Source organism: Anomalospiza imberbis, chromosome 10 (genome assembly GCF_031753505.1).
Source record: "Anomalospiza imberbis isolate Cuckoo-Finch-1a 21T00152 chromosome 10, ASM3175350v1, whole genome shotgun sequence".
In the NCBI taxonomy this organism is placed as follows: Eukaryota; Metazoa; Chordata; class Aves; order Passeriformes; family Viduidae; genus Anomalospiza; species Anomalospiza imberbis.
In genome coordinates, this window is record NC_089690.1 from 24,685,923 (window position 1) to 24,704,892 (window position 18,970).

Genomic DNA, 18,970 nt, shown 5'->3' on the forward strand with positions numbered 1-18,970 from the left:
ACAGGTGATGTCCAGCCACGGGGTGACACATCAGAAACAGAAATTTGCAGGTAGCCCCTGTAACACCTGGTACTTCACAGGTAACACCTGCTCAGAAAGAGGAGCTTTGCTCAGAGCCGAGCTGGGTCCTCTGGGGCTGCTCTGGAGCTTCTCCTTGCAGGTTTGTGAATCTGGAATGTCTGCCAGGCCAGACCAGGGTGTTCAACCTCACTGGGCTTCTTCAAACCTACCCCAGCTTTAGAGTCCTGGATTTTGGAAACGTTTCTCTAGCAACATGTTTGCTATTTATGTCTTTGCCCTATAGTTTGTTATCGAGGCAGACTGCATTTCTTAGCTTCCAGTAAGAAAAGGCAGCAATGACAGTGACTCATTTATTGTTTTATTCTTGCCTTGTTTCAGAGGTGTCTCACCAAGGCTCTGAGTAAAGCTTTGTTCTGTTAGGTTTCCTCTCTCTCCCAGCCTGCTGTACTTGGTGATTTGTGCTTTAACCCAGTGTTGTGTGTTTGCAATCAGTTTTCTTTCCCTAATTTCACATCAGTAACTTAGGGCAAGAAAAAGAAAGGCTTTGTGTTATCCAGGATTTATTTATTTAAATTATTTTACTTTTATTTATCCAGTGTTATCCAGGATTAGACTTCTCTGCCAAATCTCTTCTTTGTTTTGGTTTGTTGGGGTTTTGTCACTGTAGCTGAGGGGGGTTGTGTCTTCTTATGCCCAGTAAAAGCACTTTCCTATTTTTGAACTAAAATTCCTTCAATAAAATCTTCTAGGGAGAAAAGTGCACCTCTTCCTGTGATACCAGTCTTTGGGTTCTTTTTCCAGGTGTGTAACCTCAGTGTGCAGGACAGACCTGAAGGTACTGAAGTACCAAAGGGATTTAAGGACCACTTCAGCTCAAATGAGCCACATTAACATAACTGATGGGGCCAATGGAGCTTAAGGAACTTTGGCAAAAGAAAATTCTGGTATTTTTTTGTAACCCTGTGTTCTTTTACACACACTAGATTTCATCTATATTGAAATAGTAACCATTTTGAGAGAAAATTAGATCACACATCTGATTTTTGTGCCCACATCTTCACCCAGATAACACAAGGTTAACAAAATGAAAAGCATCAAAAAAATTAAAAAGGGGAAAAAAAGAAGTTTGTGTTCTTTCAGCTGGTGAAGAGAAATTATTACAGAAGCCTGAAACCTGCCAATTCTGAAACCTTGTAAGAATTAACAGAAGGTGCAATCAATACTACCTAGGAACTAGAGATAACACTGCCTTCTGAAAACTGACTTTTGTGCAATGCAGTGTTTTGGTGTTCTTCTGTGTAGACATTGCACTGAAGATAGATTTTAGTTATTAACAGCTATGAACATATCACAGAAATGATTTTCCATATGTTTTACTAAAAAAATTTCTATTTGAAAGCAGCCTGATGGAAATTAAGCAAATTATAAATTTAAACAAGCAAAATGTAGAAAACCATAAATTACATTTGTCTTTTTTTACAATATAACGTTAATATCTGTATAAATATTAAGAGAAAGGTTTTTTTGTATTGCTTACATAAATCTCATTTAGTATAAAAATTAGTATAAAAATTCTCATTAGCCAATGAGAATTAACCCTTTTCTAAGAAACAACACATAGTATGGGACTAAAATTGGTTGAAGTCACATGTCAGTCTGTGGAAATTACCACAAAAGGAGATTTACTTTAGGGTTGGTTTGGGCTTTTTTCAGTGCTCTGCATGTAAGTATATAAATCTGCAGATGTGAAGATGGGACTGGTCAAGTGGGGTCAAAGGCATGGCTTAAAGTTCTCCATCAGTAACCTGCATTAATTCTGTACTGCTGAACAATGTGGACAGAGATTGAGATCTGCCTTGTATTGTATCCAGCAGTGAAGTGTCCAGAAATGGAAATGTTTCTAAGTTAATACGACATTATAGATGCTAAAAATGAAGATGTGACAAATAAAAATATTTCTCTGTTCTTGGTAGGAAAGGAAACACAAGAACCTCACGGTCATAACACAGATAGCAAATAGTGTTTATGAAAACATTTTCAAGATGCAGGTATGTAAATCCAAGGGCTTTAAATGATGAAAGGATGTTCTTAAAAATATCACTGTAGATCAAATTTTCCTCTAATCCTTAAAGTTAGTAAGCAACATTCATTCGGCTTGAATAGAGATACTGGAGAAGACAAATCAGTTGGTCATTACTAACTTAACAAATGTTGATCAAACTCAAGATGATGTCTTAGGGTTCCTCTCCTTTTCCTCTGTGTGCAAATTTAGTACACCAGATGGTTAATGCAGTCATAATAAACTAGTGGGAATATTTCATTAAATGTGTTCCCAGGACATTAAATGCAGAGTATTATCCTTTGGCTGGTGATCAGAGTAAATATTTGGCAATAAGGGAGAGTCCTTGTAGAATATTGTTGGTAATACATGAAAAGCACATTTGAGAACAGAGCTGTGCTCAGAGCAGGACTTTCTTCCCAAAATGAAGACATCTCAAATGCTAATTCCTTCTATACGAGGGGTTTTGTTCTACCACCGATTCACTGTTACTCGTTACACAGGTGTTACAAATAGCATGAGGAATGATTTGAGATTTGATAGTCCTGGGCTGGAATTAGTCTAAGCTTGTGGCCATTTACTTGTCAATACTCACATTTTTACTGAATACCGAAGGGCTCAAATGGAAAAAAAGCACAATGAAGAGCAAATCTCTGTTCAAGCAGTGATGCTTCCCTTGGAAGTGAAGGGAGCCTCTTTGCTCTTGTTGGGAGCTAATTCTGCTCCCTCTGTGAGGTCTCAGAGGGCTGAAAACATCTTTCTGTAGTCTGAAAATCCCTCCAACCAGAGTCTGCAAATGGCCACTAGCCCAGCAGTGATACTGCTCTGTCAATCAGCTGTTGTCTCCTCAGCCTAACCAGTTTTGTGATACCAAGGCTTTCTTTACTCCCATTGAGCAGCTTTTTTTGTTCCCCTGCAGAAGTGAGATGAGTAGAATGAAAACAAGGATAAACCTAGCTCATTAAAAGAGGCTGGTTAGTAACTGGAGGGGGAAAGATGAGCTAGAAATCTGAAATATGTACAATTAGTGGGCAGCTGAACTGAAATCAAATTACCCTCCTGAGAGCATCCCAGAAGTGGAGGTGATGGTCTCCAGCCAGGGTTGTCTTTTGGAGAGTCCTCTCACCCTGCAGGCAGAGAACATCATTACCTACTTGTAAGAGGAATGAGAACCTAAAGAACACTTAATTTTATGAGGGTGCTAGAAGTTTCTCTGCACCTCTCCTGACAGAATTAGTGTGTGGTTTTCAGCGAGTAACAGGACCTGCCATTTGACACTATCCCATTTCACTATGGGAAAACAAACCAAAAAAAAAGGTAGGAGGTGCTGGAGTGAGTAATTAATGTCTCTTTCCTGGACACAAGGAGAAACATGACTGTGCTCCCATAGCTGTGGTAGGCCCATGCTGTTGTTAAGTTTGTTCAGTTAAGGACTTGAGTCTGGAAGGCTCAGAATCGTAAGGAGTTTAAAAACCAATTTCTTTGAGAGGTGACACCTGAATAGAGGAGCCAGAATTTGAGTCTGCTCTATTGATCAGACTGGGTTTTGTTAGGGATGTGCCAAACCTCACATGGCCACGCTGGTTGGCAAGAAAGCTTCTTTAGCTAGGCTTGGAACTGACCTCGTGCAGAAATAAAATCCCATGGGGTAGCACCTGATTAACACAAAGCTGGAAACCTGCAAGTTCCTCCGGGATGCAGGAATCTCCAAGCACAGTCAGTATGCATCCCTCCCTGCAAACTATCACTGGGAAAAATTGGTTTAGCTGTTACTGCACAGGAATAAACAAAGCAAGTCCAAAACAGCAAACCCCTGGGGCTATAGAGCTCCTTTGTTTCCTCAGAGACCCTCGTGCCTCAGAGCTTCCCAGTGCATCCCAGTTCCCAGCTGAACGCTCCCTGCACCAGGGACAATGCAAGATGGGTTTGTTTCTGCAGCTGCTCCTTGGGCCAGAATCTTCACTGACATGCACTAAAATAGAGTATAAATTTGCATTTGTAGCCAATTTTAATAATTGTTTTAGAGTTAAATCTCAAGAGTACAAAGCTGTGGAAGTGTTCTGATTTATTCAATAGTTAAACAAAGAGGTGTTTGTGGTGTATTTTTCAAATGCCTTTGAAACCACAGACTGTCAGACTCTACTTCCAAGTGAAGCCCAAATGGGTGGGTGCCATTTGAAGGGATTAATGTGGAGAAAGTATCTTAAATATGTGTAAGTTACAACAGTAAATATGTACTACACAAATATGATACCTGAAGAGGAAAAAAAGAAAGGGAAGAGATGCAGTGCAATTTTGTTTTATTTGAACAACAGAGAAAGGGTTTGAGGAAAGAGGACTCAGACTGGGGTTTTAAAAAAATTGCCTGCTATTTTTCGTTTTGGGTAGGGATCACGAATCAGATCTGCTGCACTGATGCACACTGAGTGCCCCTCCCCTGAGCTCTGCCAGCCCCTAAAGCTGTCTGATGGGATTCTCCCTTCCCATGTGCTATCAGCTTCAGCTGGGTTCCTCACTGTCTAAATAGAAAATAACTCCTGCTGTTAGAAATAGGTTGTGAGCTCTGACTTGAGTTAGAGTTGGAGAGGAGCAGGAGGAGGACAGTGAAGAGGGCTGGGCTGCTCTGCCCCAGCCTTTCTGTGCCATGGAGAAGTCCCTTCATCCCCTGTACCTGTCTCCAGCCGTATGGGGGATAACAGCTTTTCCTTAGCTCAGTGCAGTGTTGTTAGGATAAGGTCTTTGAAGGGATTAGGTCCTGTAGCTGGAGGCTTTAAAAAGCACTTTGGATGGATAAAAGAAGATGCTGAAAGCAGCCTTGGAGGTCCTCGTGTGAACTGCACCACGGCACAGTGGTGCCTTGGCATCCTCCTGGTATTTGCCTCTCCCTTCCCTAGCCTGACTAAGTGAAAAAATTCTGCTATGTAGCTCACAGATATGAACAAAAATGAAAGTGTGTGTCAGATGGTTTCCCAAAATATTAGATGCACAATCACCCTTAGTGCTTTTTCAGCCAGTGCTGAAATGCAAAACTGGATATCTCCAATTCTTTTAAGAGTTGCAGCTGCCTTTAACTGTCAGATCTAAGCAGCAAGTTTCTTCCAAAACAGCTCAGTGAGATGACAAATCTCTTAGTCATGACTTTGACCCACCAGTTTCAGGCCCAAGTGGAAGAGCAGAGGATGTCTGAGTCAGCTGAGACCATTTTGCTGAATCACTCAGAAGGTTCCTGAACGTTTCTTCCGAGGTGGCTGCAAACACAGAGCCTGCAGTGCTTTCATTCTGCTGGGCTGCTTGTCTGACTGCTCCAAATCTGGCTGGTGCTCTGATGTCTCAGAGTGGTTGCCATTTAAGAGTATTTTTCACCGACAATAACAGAATTTTGTTCCTCTCTCAAAATTAATTTGACTTGTTCTTGGGAATGGCAGTTCTTAGCACCAATGGTAATTTTTTTTTCCTTTCCCTAAAAAAAAGTACACAAGTCTGATGGCTAGGGGCCTAGTGATGGAGCTTTCATATGGATTTTGCATTCTTTGTAGCTCCCCAAAATCATGCCAGACCATGAGAAATTATACATTAAAGTTGTGATGATGCTTCATGATGTTTCAAAAGGAAGCTTCTATAACATAGTGCTAATATTTTTGCATAAATTTCTTTGAATAACACTTCTGAGAAATTATAAGCTGATATGACAGGGTACAGAGTCAATAATAGAAGAATGATGTAAATCCAGGAGGAATGATGCAAATGTAGGCCGGACTTTAATTCCAGAATTTTTGCTCTACGATATCGCAGAGAATGTCTGTGCTTTCAAGTGATGCAGGCCTTCAGATCCCTTTTTTACCAGAAACCTTGGATTAGATTTTAGGTAATTAATTAAGATGGGTATGTTAATTACGAGCTTGCTGTGCCTTAGCATAAAGATTGTCACCTCTCTTTGGTGGTTGCAGTAGCTCCTGCTGGATGATCAGGGCAACTGTAAAAACTTCCCATCATCTCCTGCCTTGTGCAGGGAGCAGAGAAGCCCCAGAAAATGCAGTTGAAACCAAATTAGATGGCAGCAAGAATGCTGGAAGAGAACAACCTTGAAAGTGTCTACTGTATGTCAAGTCATTTTAAGGACAGCTTGGGAGCTGCAAAAAAAAAAAAAAAGATGAGCATTACCAGGCAGAAAAGGTGCGTGGCAGAGCTCCAAATCTGGAGTTATCTCGTAGCTCTGACCAAGAGCATCACTGAATTTATAAGCTCTGCTTACAGAAAAACATGTGGCAGAGAAAACCTCTTCTCACATACTCCTCTTCTGTAGTCTCTGGGATTCCAACAGTGCATAACTCAAGAGAGGAGCTCTCTTGACGTTTGTAGTAGTGACACAGTGTTTCCACAGACAGAAATCTGCTTGTGTTGATGGGGAAAATGCCTATTTACTTCCTTAACTGCAAAGAAGTTTTACAATTTTAATTTTAGCTCTGTTGTTGTACCAGGATCTCCCTTTGAGGCTGTTGATGCTCCAGGGACATCTTGTTTTGTGTTGTGTGTGATGTACATTATAGTCAGATTTTGATCCTTTGTGACAACTCAAAATAAATCCTGTTGGGATGCTGGCCTGTGGCCATCGATGCAGTGGTTCCCTGGCAGGTGGCAGCAGCCTCTGTTTTTCATGTTTTTAGTAGTGGCCGTGAGGTCCTCAAAGGATGAGCAAGTAGGATGGTTCAGTTCCTGCGCTTCCAGCTCAAGCTTGCTAATGACATTCCCAGCCCAGTTAAAGAGGGAAGTGTGAGCCACAGCAGTGCTGCAGGTCTGCAAACAGCTGCTCCATCTCCGGGAGCTTCTGGGGGTCAGTGCTGTCCCAAGGGACCTCAGCCCTCAGGCAATACTGTCAAACTGAATTTTGCAGCTGAAGGCACCTTTGGGGAGCTAACTTCAGTGCCCCAGGCGTTTTGACAGTGTATTAATGAGGCTGTAATTCCAGCAGCATTAATCAGAGCCCAGGATGTAGAAGGGAATGATTCACAGAGAAACACTGTGTTCTCTCAGTCTGTCACTGTGGGAAGGCATTGGTAATGCATGAGTGGGATTTGTGATATTTTTCAGTTCACATGCTCAGGGATTTCCTCTGCAGCTCCAGGAGGGGTTTTATTTCCCTGCGGGGAGCAGTGAGAGGGTCCCTTGGAAGGGACTCCTTCCAAGGGAAGGACTCCTTCCAAGGGTCCCTTGGAAGAAGAGGTGAGGTTTCACAGGGTAGAGTGTGGGTGTGAGGAATGACTGGCTGAGGCTCAGGGACCCTGCTCAGGCTGGTGGAGTGATTTGTCTGCACAAACTCACACTCAGACAGACCAGATGTGTTGCTGGATTTTCAGGACGCTTTGTTTTGTCCTTTGTTATAAAGCAGACTGGAGAAAGCCGGTGTTGAAGGTCAGGAGCTGCTGTGCAGAGGGCCAGGGCTCTGCTCACAGCAGTGCTGCCAGTACTCATCCAGGGGCTGTGGATATGCTGAAGCTGCTCTGGTGGGCATTTAGGGACCAGGACTGGGGAGGGTCAGCATTGCTGGTGCCAGAGATGACTGACCTCATGCTGTGTGCAATTCTCAGCCCCATTTCCTCCTCTGTTTCTCTCCTCTCTTCTGTTTGTGATGGATGCGCTCTCCTCCTGTTTCTGCTTGTTTCCTTCTGTTTATCTTTTCTTGGTGAGGTGCAAACAGGAGGAGCAGGGCAGTGCTGTACTCAGCACAGCCCATCTCCCACTGCATTCACACAGAGTACCAGAGCAGAGTGGGTTTCCTTAGTGCGACTTAAGCTCTGCCCTGCTACTCAGGCCTGTGATCAGTTTGGCCATTGGCCTAATTTAGGGTAGATAATCTGAATCGTTTGCCATTTAAAAAAGCAGCAAGGGAGGTGGAACAGTTTGATAAAGTCCCATCAAGAAATAGTGTAAAGGCTGATTATGGTATGAGAAGGAACGGTGTGGCAAATGGATTTGTAGAAAATTTTCAAAGCTTGGCAGAAGGCTCACACAGCATGCCTCTGTATACAAACCTTGGGATAAGAAATGCTGACTTGGAAATGCCACGGAATAGGACAGATATTGTTGAGAGCAAAATGGAACTAGAAACAAGTGTCACAGGATGGCCTTACAAAAAAGACTAGGCTTTAGAGAAATAGAACTATGAAAGATGCGTTGTGGTGGGACCCACGAGGGGTAATTTTAGATTATTAACTTTCAGGTATTTACAGCATGGTGTGGCTAAAGCTGATGGGCCAAGAAACCCTTCTAGTCTACTGTAATTAGGAAATAGTTGGCTTCTGATGGTGATGGTGTGAATTATAACATCTGTATTGTCTCACCCTTCTCATGAGACTGAAAATGGAATAAAAGTGTTGAAAATGCCTCTCAGTTGCCCCATCTCAGGGGCAGAAAATAGTATTGTCCAACAGAATGGAGCATTAGGGCTGTGATCCAGGACTGGAAAACAGGGATTGAAACTACGGCAAAGAAGGGACATTGAAACTTCAAAAGTTCTTTGAAGAAATAGGTACTTTTTACCAGTTCCAAAAAAGGGGTCGTGAACAAATAAAGATGGTTTTGGTCACTTTGATTCTCTGGTTTTGCCCTAGGTCTGTTCCAGCATCTGCCCAGGGTCCCACAGGGGCTGCAGGGGCTGCAGGGCCCCCTCCTGCCACCAACGTGTCCAGCAACAAGAGGCTGCAGCAGACACAAGCCCAGGTGGACGAGGTGAGTGCTCCAGGTGGACGAGGTGAGTGCTCCAGCACAAGGTGCTGCTGTGCTCCGTTCCTCCCTTGTGCAGCTCCTGCTCATCTGAAGGCAGTGGGTCCAGGAAATGAGATTTATCCGAGGAGGCAGACAGTAAAGAGAGATCCTGAATATAAACATCCCTGCACCAGGAACAGCTCTGCAGATTAAATGTGGGCATTGCTGCCACTTCAGGAATTCCTCCCAGTCAGTCTGGTTAGGAGGAAATGTCATAGTGGAAGCAGCTCTTGTAAGTGTGTTCCTGCACTCCTAAAGGTTAGATACTAATTTCTCAGACTGTTTCACAGAGACAGAAGACCATCAGCTTCTCCCAGACAGATTAAAACCACCAGAACTGAGCCGCCGAGGGCGGTGTTCGTTAGCAAGAGCTCAATTGATTAATCATCACAATTTATTCCCGAAGAAAGGCACCCACACATGATGTCATAACAGCATCTCTAACAAATCCGCACTCCTTTTCTTGATCTTGGAGGACCATGTGGCTGTTCCAGCTTGGATCCTTACATTCTTGTCTTGGCTGTAGTGCCAGAGTCCACGCAGCTGCTCTGGGGATGGGAGCAGTGAGCACAGCACTGCTCGTGGTCCCTGGGCGTACCAGGAGCACGGCAGCAGCTGTGGCATCCTTACACACCTGCTGTGTGCATTTGTGTGCTGGGTATTAGGGAAAGAATATTGTTAAACCCCTCCGAAGACTGAAGTGACTCGTTGCTTACTGCCTGTGGTGAAGTGCACAGAGCCTGTGCGATCCTTAAATGCCAGTTTGATAAAATACACATTGGAAAATATGTACTTACATGCCCTAAAGCCTTTATTTTCAAAAGCTTCGGGCATGCTTTAAAGATAGTAGAGAAGACCTCAAAATATCCAACTCAAATGAATTTCTTAAGATGAGTTAAATACACTTGTCAAAATGGGCTTTGTCTTTTTGAGAAGTTTTTCTTTGTTGAAAATCTGGAGCAGTAACTTTCTGGTCTCCCCATTGTTGGTGCTCAGATATGTTCACGACATCCTCTGGCTGCAGAAATGCCTGCAGAAATGTCTAGACTAGGTTCTCTCTTTACCTCTTTATTTCCTCTTCCAGTGGGGAAAGGAATGTTACATTTTAACTTTTGTCTTTGGTCAGAATAATTTAAAATGCTTCTTGTCCTGAACATGTTACATCACGGAGGTCCTGTAATTGTTTATGTGAATGACAGCAGAAGTAACTGTCCCAAATGATAAAAACTGCTTTTTATTATCTTAAAATGAGTGATGGCTGTCAGATACATAGGGCTCTTCAAGAAGATCAGTAGAGATGGCATCAGTGAGGGAAGTGAACTCCTGCTCTGTGTTGTATTCTGGCTCTATTCACTCAGACCCATGAAAATACATCTCTTTGTGGAGATGATTGCATAATTTTGGCAATTTACTCTTGCCCAGTACTGGGGGACAATGAGTAGTTCTTGAATTTGAGGGTTATATTGGTGAAATCCAGGATTCATGGGGGTTTTGCTTTCCATTTGAGAGAGAGGCTGCAGTTGATGCAGAATCACAGAATGAATGAGGTTGGAAAAGACCTTTAAGGTCATCAAGTCCAAGCCATGCCCTAACACCTCCTCATCAGCTAAACCACGGCACTGAGTGCCACGTCCAGGCTTTGTTAAACACCTCCAGGGATGGTGACTCCACCTCCTCTCCCGGCAGATGATTCCAGTGCCCTTCACTCTTCCAGTGAAGAATTTTTCACAGGTTTGGAGCTGATAGCACGTGGTCAGCAGGTCGTTTTTAGCAGGGAAATAACAATATAAGAATGGGGAAGGGAGGCAAACTGGCGCTTCCAGCACTGTGGGGTCGCTGGGGTGATGCTGGTTTGTAACACCAAGGGATCCGCTGTGTGATGCCACGATGAATTTTGTTTTTTACTTTTTCTTTTTGTTTGCCTTTTATGTATTCCCAATACCCTTAACATGCATATTTGTAATTTTTAAAACTTAATATCTTAACACAGTCATGGTATTTTGCTAGGCCAGAAGGCCAAACATCTTAAAAGCCTTACAGCTGGGGACTGGAAAGCCTTGTGCTCTCTGGAGATACCAAGGTCCCCTCTAAAACACAGCTTGTAAACTAAAATTGGGCCCATCTCGGGGGGAAAACTATAGAATAGGGAGATGTCACACCTTTCATTTAAGCCTCTCATTGAGGCATCTTTATTAGAAATGATAATTTGCAAGGTCTATAAATTTATATACGCAATCTACTGTGCGCACACACACACACACACACACTGTATTTGGCATATTGCACCTTGATTACTGTTGTACTTGTGAAAAATGCAGATTATATGGCTCTACGCAGATATTTACTATATGTATTATGCTAGGTTGGAAAGTTATGCTGTAGTAACATTTTAATAATATAGTAAAAGTAGTTTTGTAATTGAAATTAAGCTTTAGTAGTTAAAATAGAAAATAGGTGTGTGTGGTATTCTTTTTGCTTAAGATAAGGAGAAGATAATCAAGAAATTCTTCGCACAGAGATAACAATTACAAAAACCCCTAAATCTTCCAGAGGAAAGGAATTTATGGCTTTCTTTATCAACAAAAAACCGAACTTCTCCAAACTCGACTTAGACTTCAAGGCGCCTGGGATTAACAGGAATTCCTCAACAAGAACCGGACGAATTTCTTGTTTTAAATAAATATATGCGTATTCATGAAGTGATTTGTGTATGCAACAGGTTACCCCTCTTAAGGAGGGAATTCTTTTTTATCGGGGTCCTTCTCCTGGCTCACTTCTGTCCAGAGAGAGGCACCCAGCCCGGGCTGTAACTTTTTGCTGTTATTGTCTCTTTAATTGTCCTAACTCTAATTGTTTAATCTTTATTACTATACTTGTATTAATTTTTTTTCCATTTTATTTTTAGTAAACATTTATACATTTTTAAAACAAGTGATTGGCGTTTATAACATACTGATGCCTTGGAGGGGCTGCCTGGAGCAGAGGCTGGACAAGATTCAGAGAATAAAGTGGGTATTTATTAAAGATCTTCAAACAGGTTCACCCTGGGCAGTCAGAAGCCTCCCAGAGGCTGCACCCAAGCTGGACAATGGGCACCAGTTTTTCAGACACTTGTGAGTTTGGTCCATTCACATGTCAGGGGTTAATGCTCCAATTACAGCTTCAGCTAATGAAGTCATTTACCCCCAGTTTGCTCCCCCCAATTCACTTTTGTTTGTCCTTTTTGGAGCCTGAGGCTGTGGGGTGTCCTTGAGTTCCAGGCCTGGAGAGGAACTGCTGTGTCTGAATAAAAGGGAGAACAGCAGCTGACAGAGAATGGAGTAGAGCTACGCCCTAAATACAGCACAGGATCTGAAAAAATATAAACCCACCAAAACACGGAAGTCAAAACTCCTTTTATCTCCCACCTGCGGCTTTTCCGAGCCTCGCCGTGCCGCCGTGCCCGGCTTTCGCGGCTGTCCCGGGCCGCGGCCCGCAGGGGGCAGCAGAGCCCGGGGCCGGGGCCGGGGCCGGGCCCGGCCGCCGCTCTGCCGCGACTCCTCCAGGCGTCGCACGGCTCACTTCCTGAGGGCCAGGCCAAAAAATGGAACCTCACCCTGGCCAATCTCCCTGCGGCCACGTTAGAGTCAGTGAGTAGTTCTGGGGAAACAAACAAACAAACAAACAAACAAAAAACCCACCAAAAAAATCCAACCAAGCAAATATAACCCCCCCCCCAAAACAAACTAAAGGAATCCAAAATGAAACAACCCAACTGTTATAAACGCCAATCACTTGTTTTAAAAATTCATAAAAGTTTACTAAAAGTAAAATGGAAAAAAAAATTAATACAAGTATAGTAATAAAGGTTAAACGATTAGAGTTAGGACAATTAAAGAGACAATAACAGCAAAAAGTTACAGCCCGGGCTGGGTACCTCTCTCTGGACAAAAGTGAGTCAGGGGAAAGACCCCGATGTTATAAACGCCAATCACTTGTTTTAAAAATTTACAAAAGTTTACTAAAAATAAAATGGAAAAAAAAATTAATACAAGTATAGTAATAAAGGTTAAACAATTAGAGTTAGGACAATTGAAGAGACAATAACAGCAAAAAGTTACAGCCCGGGCTGGGTACCTCTCTCTGGACAAAAGTGAGCCAGGAGAAGGACCCCGATGTTATAACCGGCAATCACTTGTTTTAAAAATTTACAAAAGTTTACTAAAAATAAAATGGAAATAAAATTAATACAAGTATAGTAATAAAGGTTAAACAATTAGAGTTAGGACAATTAAAGAGACAATAACAGCAAAAAGTTACAGCCCGGGCTGGGTACCTCTCTCTGGACAGAAGTGAGCCAGGAGAAGGACCCCGATAAAAAAGAATTCCCTCCTTAAGAGGGGTAACCTGTTGCATACACAAATCACTTCATGAATATGCATATATTTATTTAAAACAAGAAGTTCGTCCGGTTCTTGTTGAGGAATTCCTGTTAATCCCAGGCGCCTTGAAGTCTAAGTCGAGTTTGGAGAAGTTCGGTTTTTTTGTTGATAAAGAAAGCCATAAATTCCTTTCCTCTGGAAGATTTAGGGGTTTCTGTAATTGTTATCTCTGTGTGAAGAATTTCTTGATTATCTTCTCCTTCTCTTGAGCAAAAAGAATACCACACACACCTATTTTCTATTTTAACTACTAAAGCTTAATTTCAATTACAAAACTACATTTACTATATTATTAAAATGTTACTACAGCATAACTTTCCAACCTAGCATAATACATATAGTAAATATCTGCGTAGAGCCATATAATCTGCATTTTTCACACCAACCAAACAACAACAAAAAACCAACCTACCAAAAAAAAACCCAAAAAAACCTCCAAAAACCCAAACAAACAAAAAAACCCGCAAACAAACAAACGAAGAAAAACCCCAGCCAAACCCCCCCCAAAAAACTAAGAGAATGGGTAGGAAATAGTATTTTGTTTCAGCATTTTCAAACAGTTTATCATTTTCACTACAAATCATTGTACCAAACCCCCAAAAAAACTAAGAGAATGGGTAGGAAATAGTATTTTGTTTCAGCATTTTCAAACAGTTTATTATTTTCACTACAAATCATTGTACCAAGATCAAAGAAAAACCCCAGCCAAACCCCCAAAAAACTAAGAGAATGGGTAGGAAATAGTATTTTGTTTCAGCATTTTCAAATAGTTTATCATTTTCACTACAAATCATTGTACCAAGATAAAATTCAACTAAATACTGGCTGAGAAATCAGTATTTAAAAAGGAATTGTTATTGTTTTATAGGAAGCGAAGTGCTTGGAAAGTTTTGGTTTGGAAAAGCAAGTAAGAAAATTTGGATTAGATTCGATAGACAAGTGAAACAAATCTTTTGAGACCTTTTGCCAGTCCTGTTAAAGATTCTTTCACTACCAATTTCCTCTCACTGTATTTGAATAATGTATCCTTTTAAATAATTCTGGATTTTTGCAGGTAATAGTTAAATTTTATTAAATATGTATAACGTGGAATTCCTTATTATAGAGTATGAGAATTAACAGACCATCAGCCTCATTCACTGCTGGAAAAATTGGACACAACTTTACTGAGATTGTGACATTATCTGACATTTGCATTAGTGGTGACTTTCTACAGGATTTCCATTTAGTTATTGGCATGCCAGAAGAGGATTTTCACCTTACCCAGTGTATAAATAAATGCATGAACAGCCCTTGCCTGTTGTATCCTGGCTGTGCAATGAGCCTGAGCTCTCTGCTACTCTTTGGGCTGAATTTGCTCAGGTAAAACATTCTCCTCCTCCACTTCCAAGCAGGACTTCAAATCATGGCTGGGAAGTCATCTTGCCCAAAAGATCTGCAGAATGAGAAAATTATTTGGCAAGGAAATGCATACAGTTCCCTTTAGAGTGGCCTTTATCTGTCTGGTTTCTCTACTTCAGGTAAGGAAGGTATTAAATGTACAAGGAAAATGATGGCTTGTTCTTAGTGATGTCAATCAAATTGTGCTGTAGAGATCTTTATCGGGTCTTTGCATCTGTGTAAAAGAAGTCAAAAACTTTAAAGAAACTAACTGTGGTGTTTCTTATTTTGTACCTCAAAGGGCATCCAGCACAGTGCAGCTCACGGAGGCTGTTTCCACAGGCTGGGGTTGTGAGGCAGTGCCCGGGGATGCCATCACACGCCATATGGCAAAAGGCTGGCTATCACTGTCGCTGCTTTTAGACTGTTTTGGGGCTAAGAACGATTTATTGCTCAGATAAACATCAGGCTCAGAGGCTGTGAGATTTTAGGGGAGCAGGCATTCAGCCACAGCTCAAAGTGGTCACAAGTTCTTCATTACAAGGGAATATAGAACTTTCTGGTCCAATGGACCACAGGGTTCATTTTGCTTTTGTAACCTATCACCTTTACTTAATTTTGCTGCACTGCAGGTACTTTTACCCAGTGGGCTCCTGTCTCACAAATACACAAATGCTTCTGTTATAACTTCTGAACTCTTAGCTACTCTATCCAATTACACCCCTACACTAGAAACCCTTCACCATTTATCAATGCAGTTTCTCACTTTCTTGAGGCAAATTCTTACTTACCACTGTAGAAACATAAGTTTATGCTTTTTCTGCTTAATGTCTGTGTACTTTACTTGTACATCAATCCAAGCTTCCCCCAAGGCTGCAAAGCAAACCCTCCGGTGTCCGGGGAAGTTTCTGTTTTTCCAATTCCCACAGCTGGGTTTGGGATGAGGTGTGACATTCCAGGGTGTGACCAGATGGGCGCCCCTCAGCTTTCCCGGGAGAGGAGTCTCAGGTGTGTCTGTGCCTTCCCAGGTGGTGGACATCATGAGGATGAACGTGGACAAGGTGCTGGAAAGGGACCAGAAGCTGTCGGAGCTCGACAACCGGGCAGATGCATTGCAAGCAGGTGCCTCACAGTTTGAGACTAGTGCAGCCAAACTGAAGAGGAAATACTGGTGGAAAAATTGCAAGGTAAGGAATATAAATCCTTGTCCGGAATCACTTCATGGCAGGAATTGCTTTCTCTTGCATTTCGTGGGACTTTGCCTGCAGAATGGCACCCCTGAGTCATCTCTTCTCGTCAAAGTGAGAAGAAGTGCCTTGACCTTGAGGCTCCAGAAGTCAAGCAACTTTGATCTCTACCAGAACCCATAATTTCTGCAGTATATAAAATGTAGATACAATTTTCGATGCTTCCCCAGTGCCTTCAAATATGGGAAAGCATTCCATGTCAATTTGTGTCAGTTCTCTGTGGGAACCATAAAACCTGATCAGGTGCAGTGAATTCTAGCAGTGGGAGAAAAGAAGCTTTTTCCTTGTGGGGATCATTGATTTGATTTTTTTCCAGGATGGTAAACCATAAAAAATACCCAAAACTGGGTTCCACAAACTTCTGTGAGAAGGGGGAAATGACAGTCTCTTATGGAGAGGGGCTGGTTAGGATAGAGCAGGACTTTGCTCAACCAGCTGCCTTCTCTGCTGCCTCCCAAGTCTAATCCTTTCCCAAGAGCAGAGGGAGCCTCACTCTCCTTTGCTTTTTCAGACCTTCTCCAGCACTTGTGGATTTTGGACTCAGAATCTTCATTTCCTCTTACTCTTCTAAGACGCTTGTCTTCTTCATACTCATGCGCCGCCACCATGAACCCTGTGCCAAAAGTTCAGCTTCATTTCCATTTCTCAATACCAGCTTTCCTGCTGACTACTTATGTCCACCCAAATAAAACCAGCTGTTCTCAAGGGAGAATCCCACATGTATCCCTCACTAGCCTGTTGTCTGCTTTGTCTCTTCAATCCACAGTGCTAAGAAATGTAAAGCAAGCCAAAATATTCTGGGTAAGCTGCATGTAAAAACACTCCAGAAATAAAAGGATCTACATTACAAATTCAACTGAGCTGGTCCTCTGGGCCTCTTTTAGCTGGTGCCCAACTGATATGTCTAGAAGTGCAGGAAGCAGGGCTTTTGGGAGCTACAAGCACAGATTTTGAGTTAGGTTCACCCATGTGACTGCAGTCTCCACAGTGACCTGCACTACACTACCTTCAAACCTGCCCTCATCCTCCTTTCCTCATTGTCCCTTCCTGCTTTCTCCTGACAAACAATCCCCCCATCCTTCTTCTGGCTCCCAAACTCTGGGAAGAGAGGGAAGAAATTTAAAAAGAATCTCCTGCAAGCCAATGGCTGGCTCTGTCCTCGTGTTAGGAGGAATGAAAGCTTTGATTTGACATGCCCACATTTGTTGTTTTTCATTCTTTCTGCTCACTGGGGTAATAATGGCAACTGGACTGCAGCACCCCTGGAGGGCTCATCAGCTCCAGGGAGTCTCGGGGGGCTCTGAGGCAGCTCCCTGCTGGCGTGGGCTGTGCACAGCTGCCTCTGCTTCTCCTGGGGGAGAAGGCTCCTGCTTTGCACTGAGCTGTTTCCAGGAGCACCTGCTGGCAGCTGCTCTGGCAACTGTCCTGGCTAGCATGGGCTCCCTGTCTCACCAGCAGCAGCACAAACAGCTGCTGGGCTTTGGACAGCTCCAGCTGCCTCTTCACTGACTTCAGCAGCGTGGGGAGAAGGGATGAGGTGATTCTGTGTAAAGTGGCACCTGGCCACGTGTGAACCCAGCCATTGGGAGCCGTTTCACTTTGGAAATTGAGTTTTTCTTTGCTGCTGGGAATGCTTGAGGTTGGTCACTGCATCTTTAGCTGATAATCTGGCCAGCTTTGACAAGAGGCTCTGTCCATTGTCGATTTTAAAACCAACACAAAGTATGGGGCCTTTGCAAGTCTGTTGCAGTAAGTCTTTACAAGAGTTGAAAATATGAGGAATGAGTCACTAAGTAAAAGAAAAAAAAAAAAAGAGGGGTTAATGTCTTTCATGTGAAAACCTGACTTTCTCTTTTTCTTTCTTAAAACTTTCTTTTTATAGATGATGATCATCCTCGGTGTAGTATGCGCAGTCATTCTCATTATAATTATAAGTGAGTAATTCATTTTCTCTTTTATTTATGATCTCAATAGCTTGTGACTTAAGAATGGCTGATACATTAGAAAACAAAGCAATGAAAAAATGGATATAAAATATTTAAACTGATTAATTTGTGAAATTTCCCTTCCAGTGTTATGCTTTTATAGTGAGAATTACTGGAAACTCCCTGGACACATATTGGCAGAATTTGTTGACATTTAATGTTTTTTTTTTATATTAGCATGTTACATAACCTTCCCTAGGATTAAAAGCTCTCCCTTTTTATGTTTTAAATAAATATTTTTGCAGTCTCAGAGATCTTCCTTTCATTATGGTGAGTGCCACAGTCCTGGTGTTTTCTACTCAGAACAGTAATCCTTGGAATACTTCATGCCTATAAAAAGAGGGTGAAGGCACACAGGCATCTGGTGAATTTTTTAGAAGCATGTAGGTGCCTGGTTTCTGCCATATCAGCTAGAATTTGAGATGTCAGTGTTTCTGAAGGTCCTTTTGAACCTCGAATGCCCAAATGTGGTTAAAAGACAGCCCAAAGTCTCAGTGACTTCTTTTCTCAAAAGATGATCTCGTTCCACGCAGTTGTTGTAGGGAAGGTAGCTATGAATGAATAATAGCAGTCGTGCTGGTTGGGACTCAGGGACCTTGTAATGACAGGAACTGAACATTTCATTTATGTAACCCTGTGTTAGCAACAGCTGTTAGGTGACATAACTGTAATATGGCAGTAACTCCTAAAAGGGAGGTTTCTTCAGATACACAATGCAGGTAGTAACCCAGAAGAGATTCACCAGAAGGCCGGACTGTGGATGTGAGTTAATTCCCAGCTCTCAAGTTACATGCCTGATACTCAGCATGTTTCCATTTTCCTCTGTTGCTCCTGTAAGAAAGCTTACAGGATCACCTGTAAACATGACTAAAAGGAATGAGATACATGTGACAGTTTATTAGCCTTATGAATGCTGGCACCAGAGTGACCCAGAATAATTCCAGGGTTTCGTAACACTGATACAGCAAGAATGGGAAATGGTTAGATATTAATTAACTGTATTAACTGGGTACTCAACTGAAAGACCAGCCCTTGTGCAGCAACCAGACAAAAGAAGATGTGCAGCCATTGAACTAATTGCTGGGTATATATTCC

At 42.3% G+C, this 18,970-nt stretch overlaps 1 protein-coding gene across 2 annotated transcripts in view; it reads left to right on the plus strand.

The window, feature by feature from the left end:
- The window catches only part of LOC137480244 (vesicle-associated membrane protein 2-like), a 258,919-nt gene that overhangs the window by 236,635 nt on the left and 3,314 nt on the right, over positions 1 to 18,970 (plus strand). For both annotated transcript variants that reach the window (XM_068201308.1, XM_068201307.1), the window contains 3 exons: positions 8,689 to 8,806; positions 15,672 to 15,830; positions 17,773 to 17,824. In XM_068201308.1, coding sequence (XP_068057409.1) covers positions 8,689 to 8,806; positions 15,672 to 15,830; positions 17,773 to 17,824 — 329 coding nt within the window. The remainder of the gene's footprint in view (positions 1 to 8,688; positions 8,807 to 15,671; positions 15,831 to 17,772; positions 17,825 to 18,970) is intronic.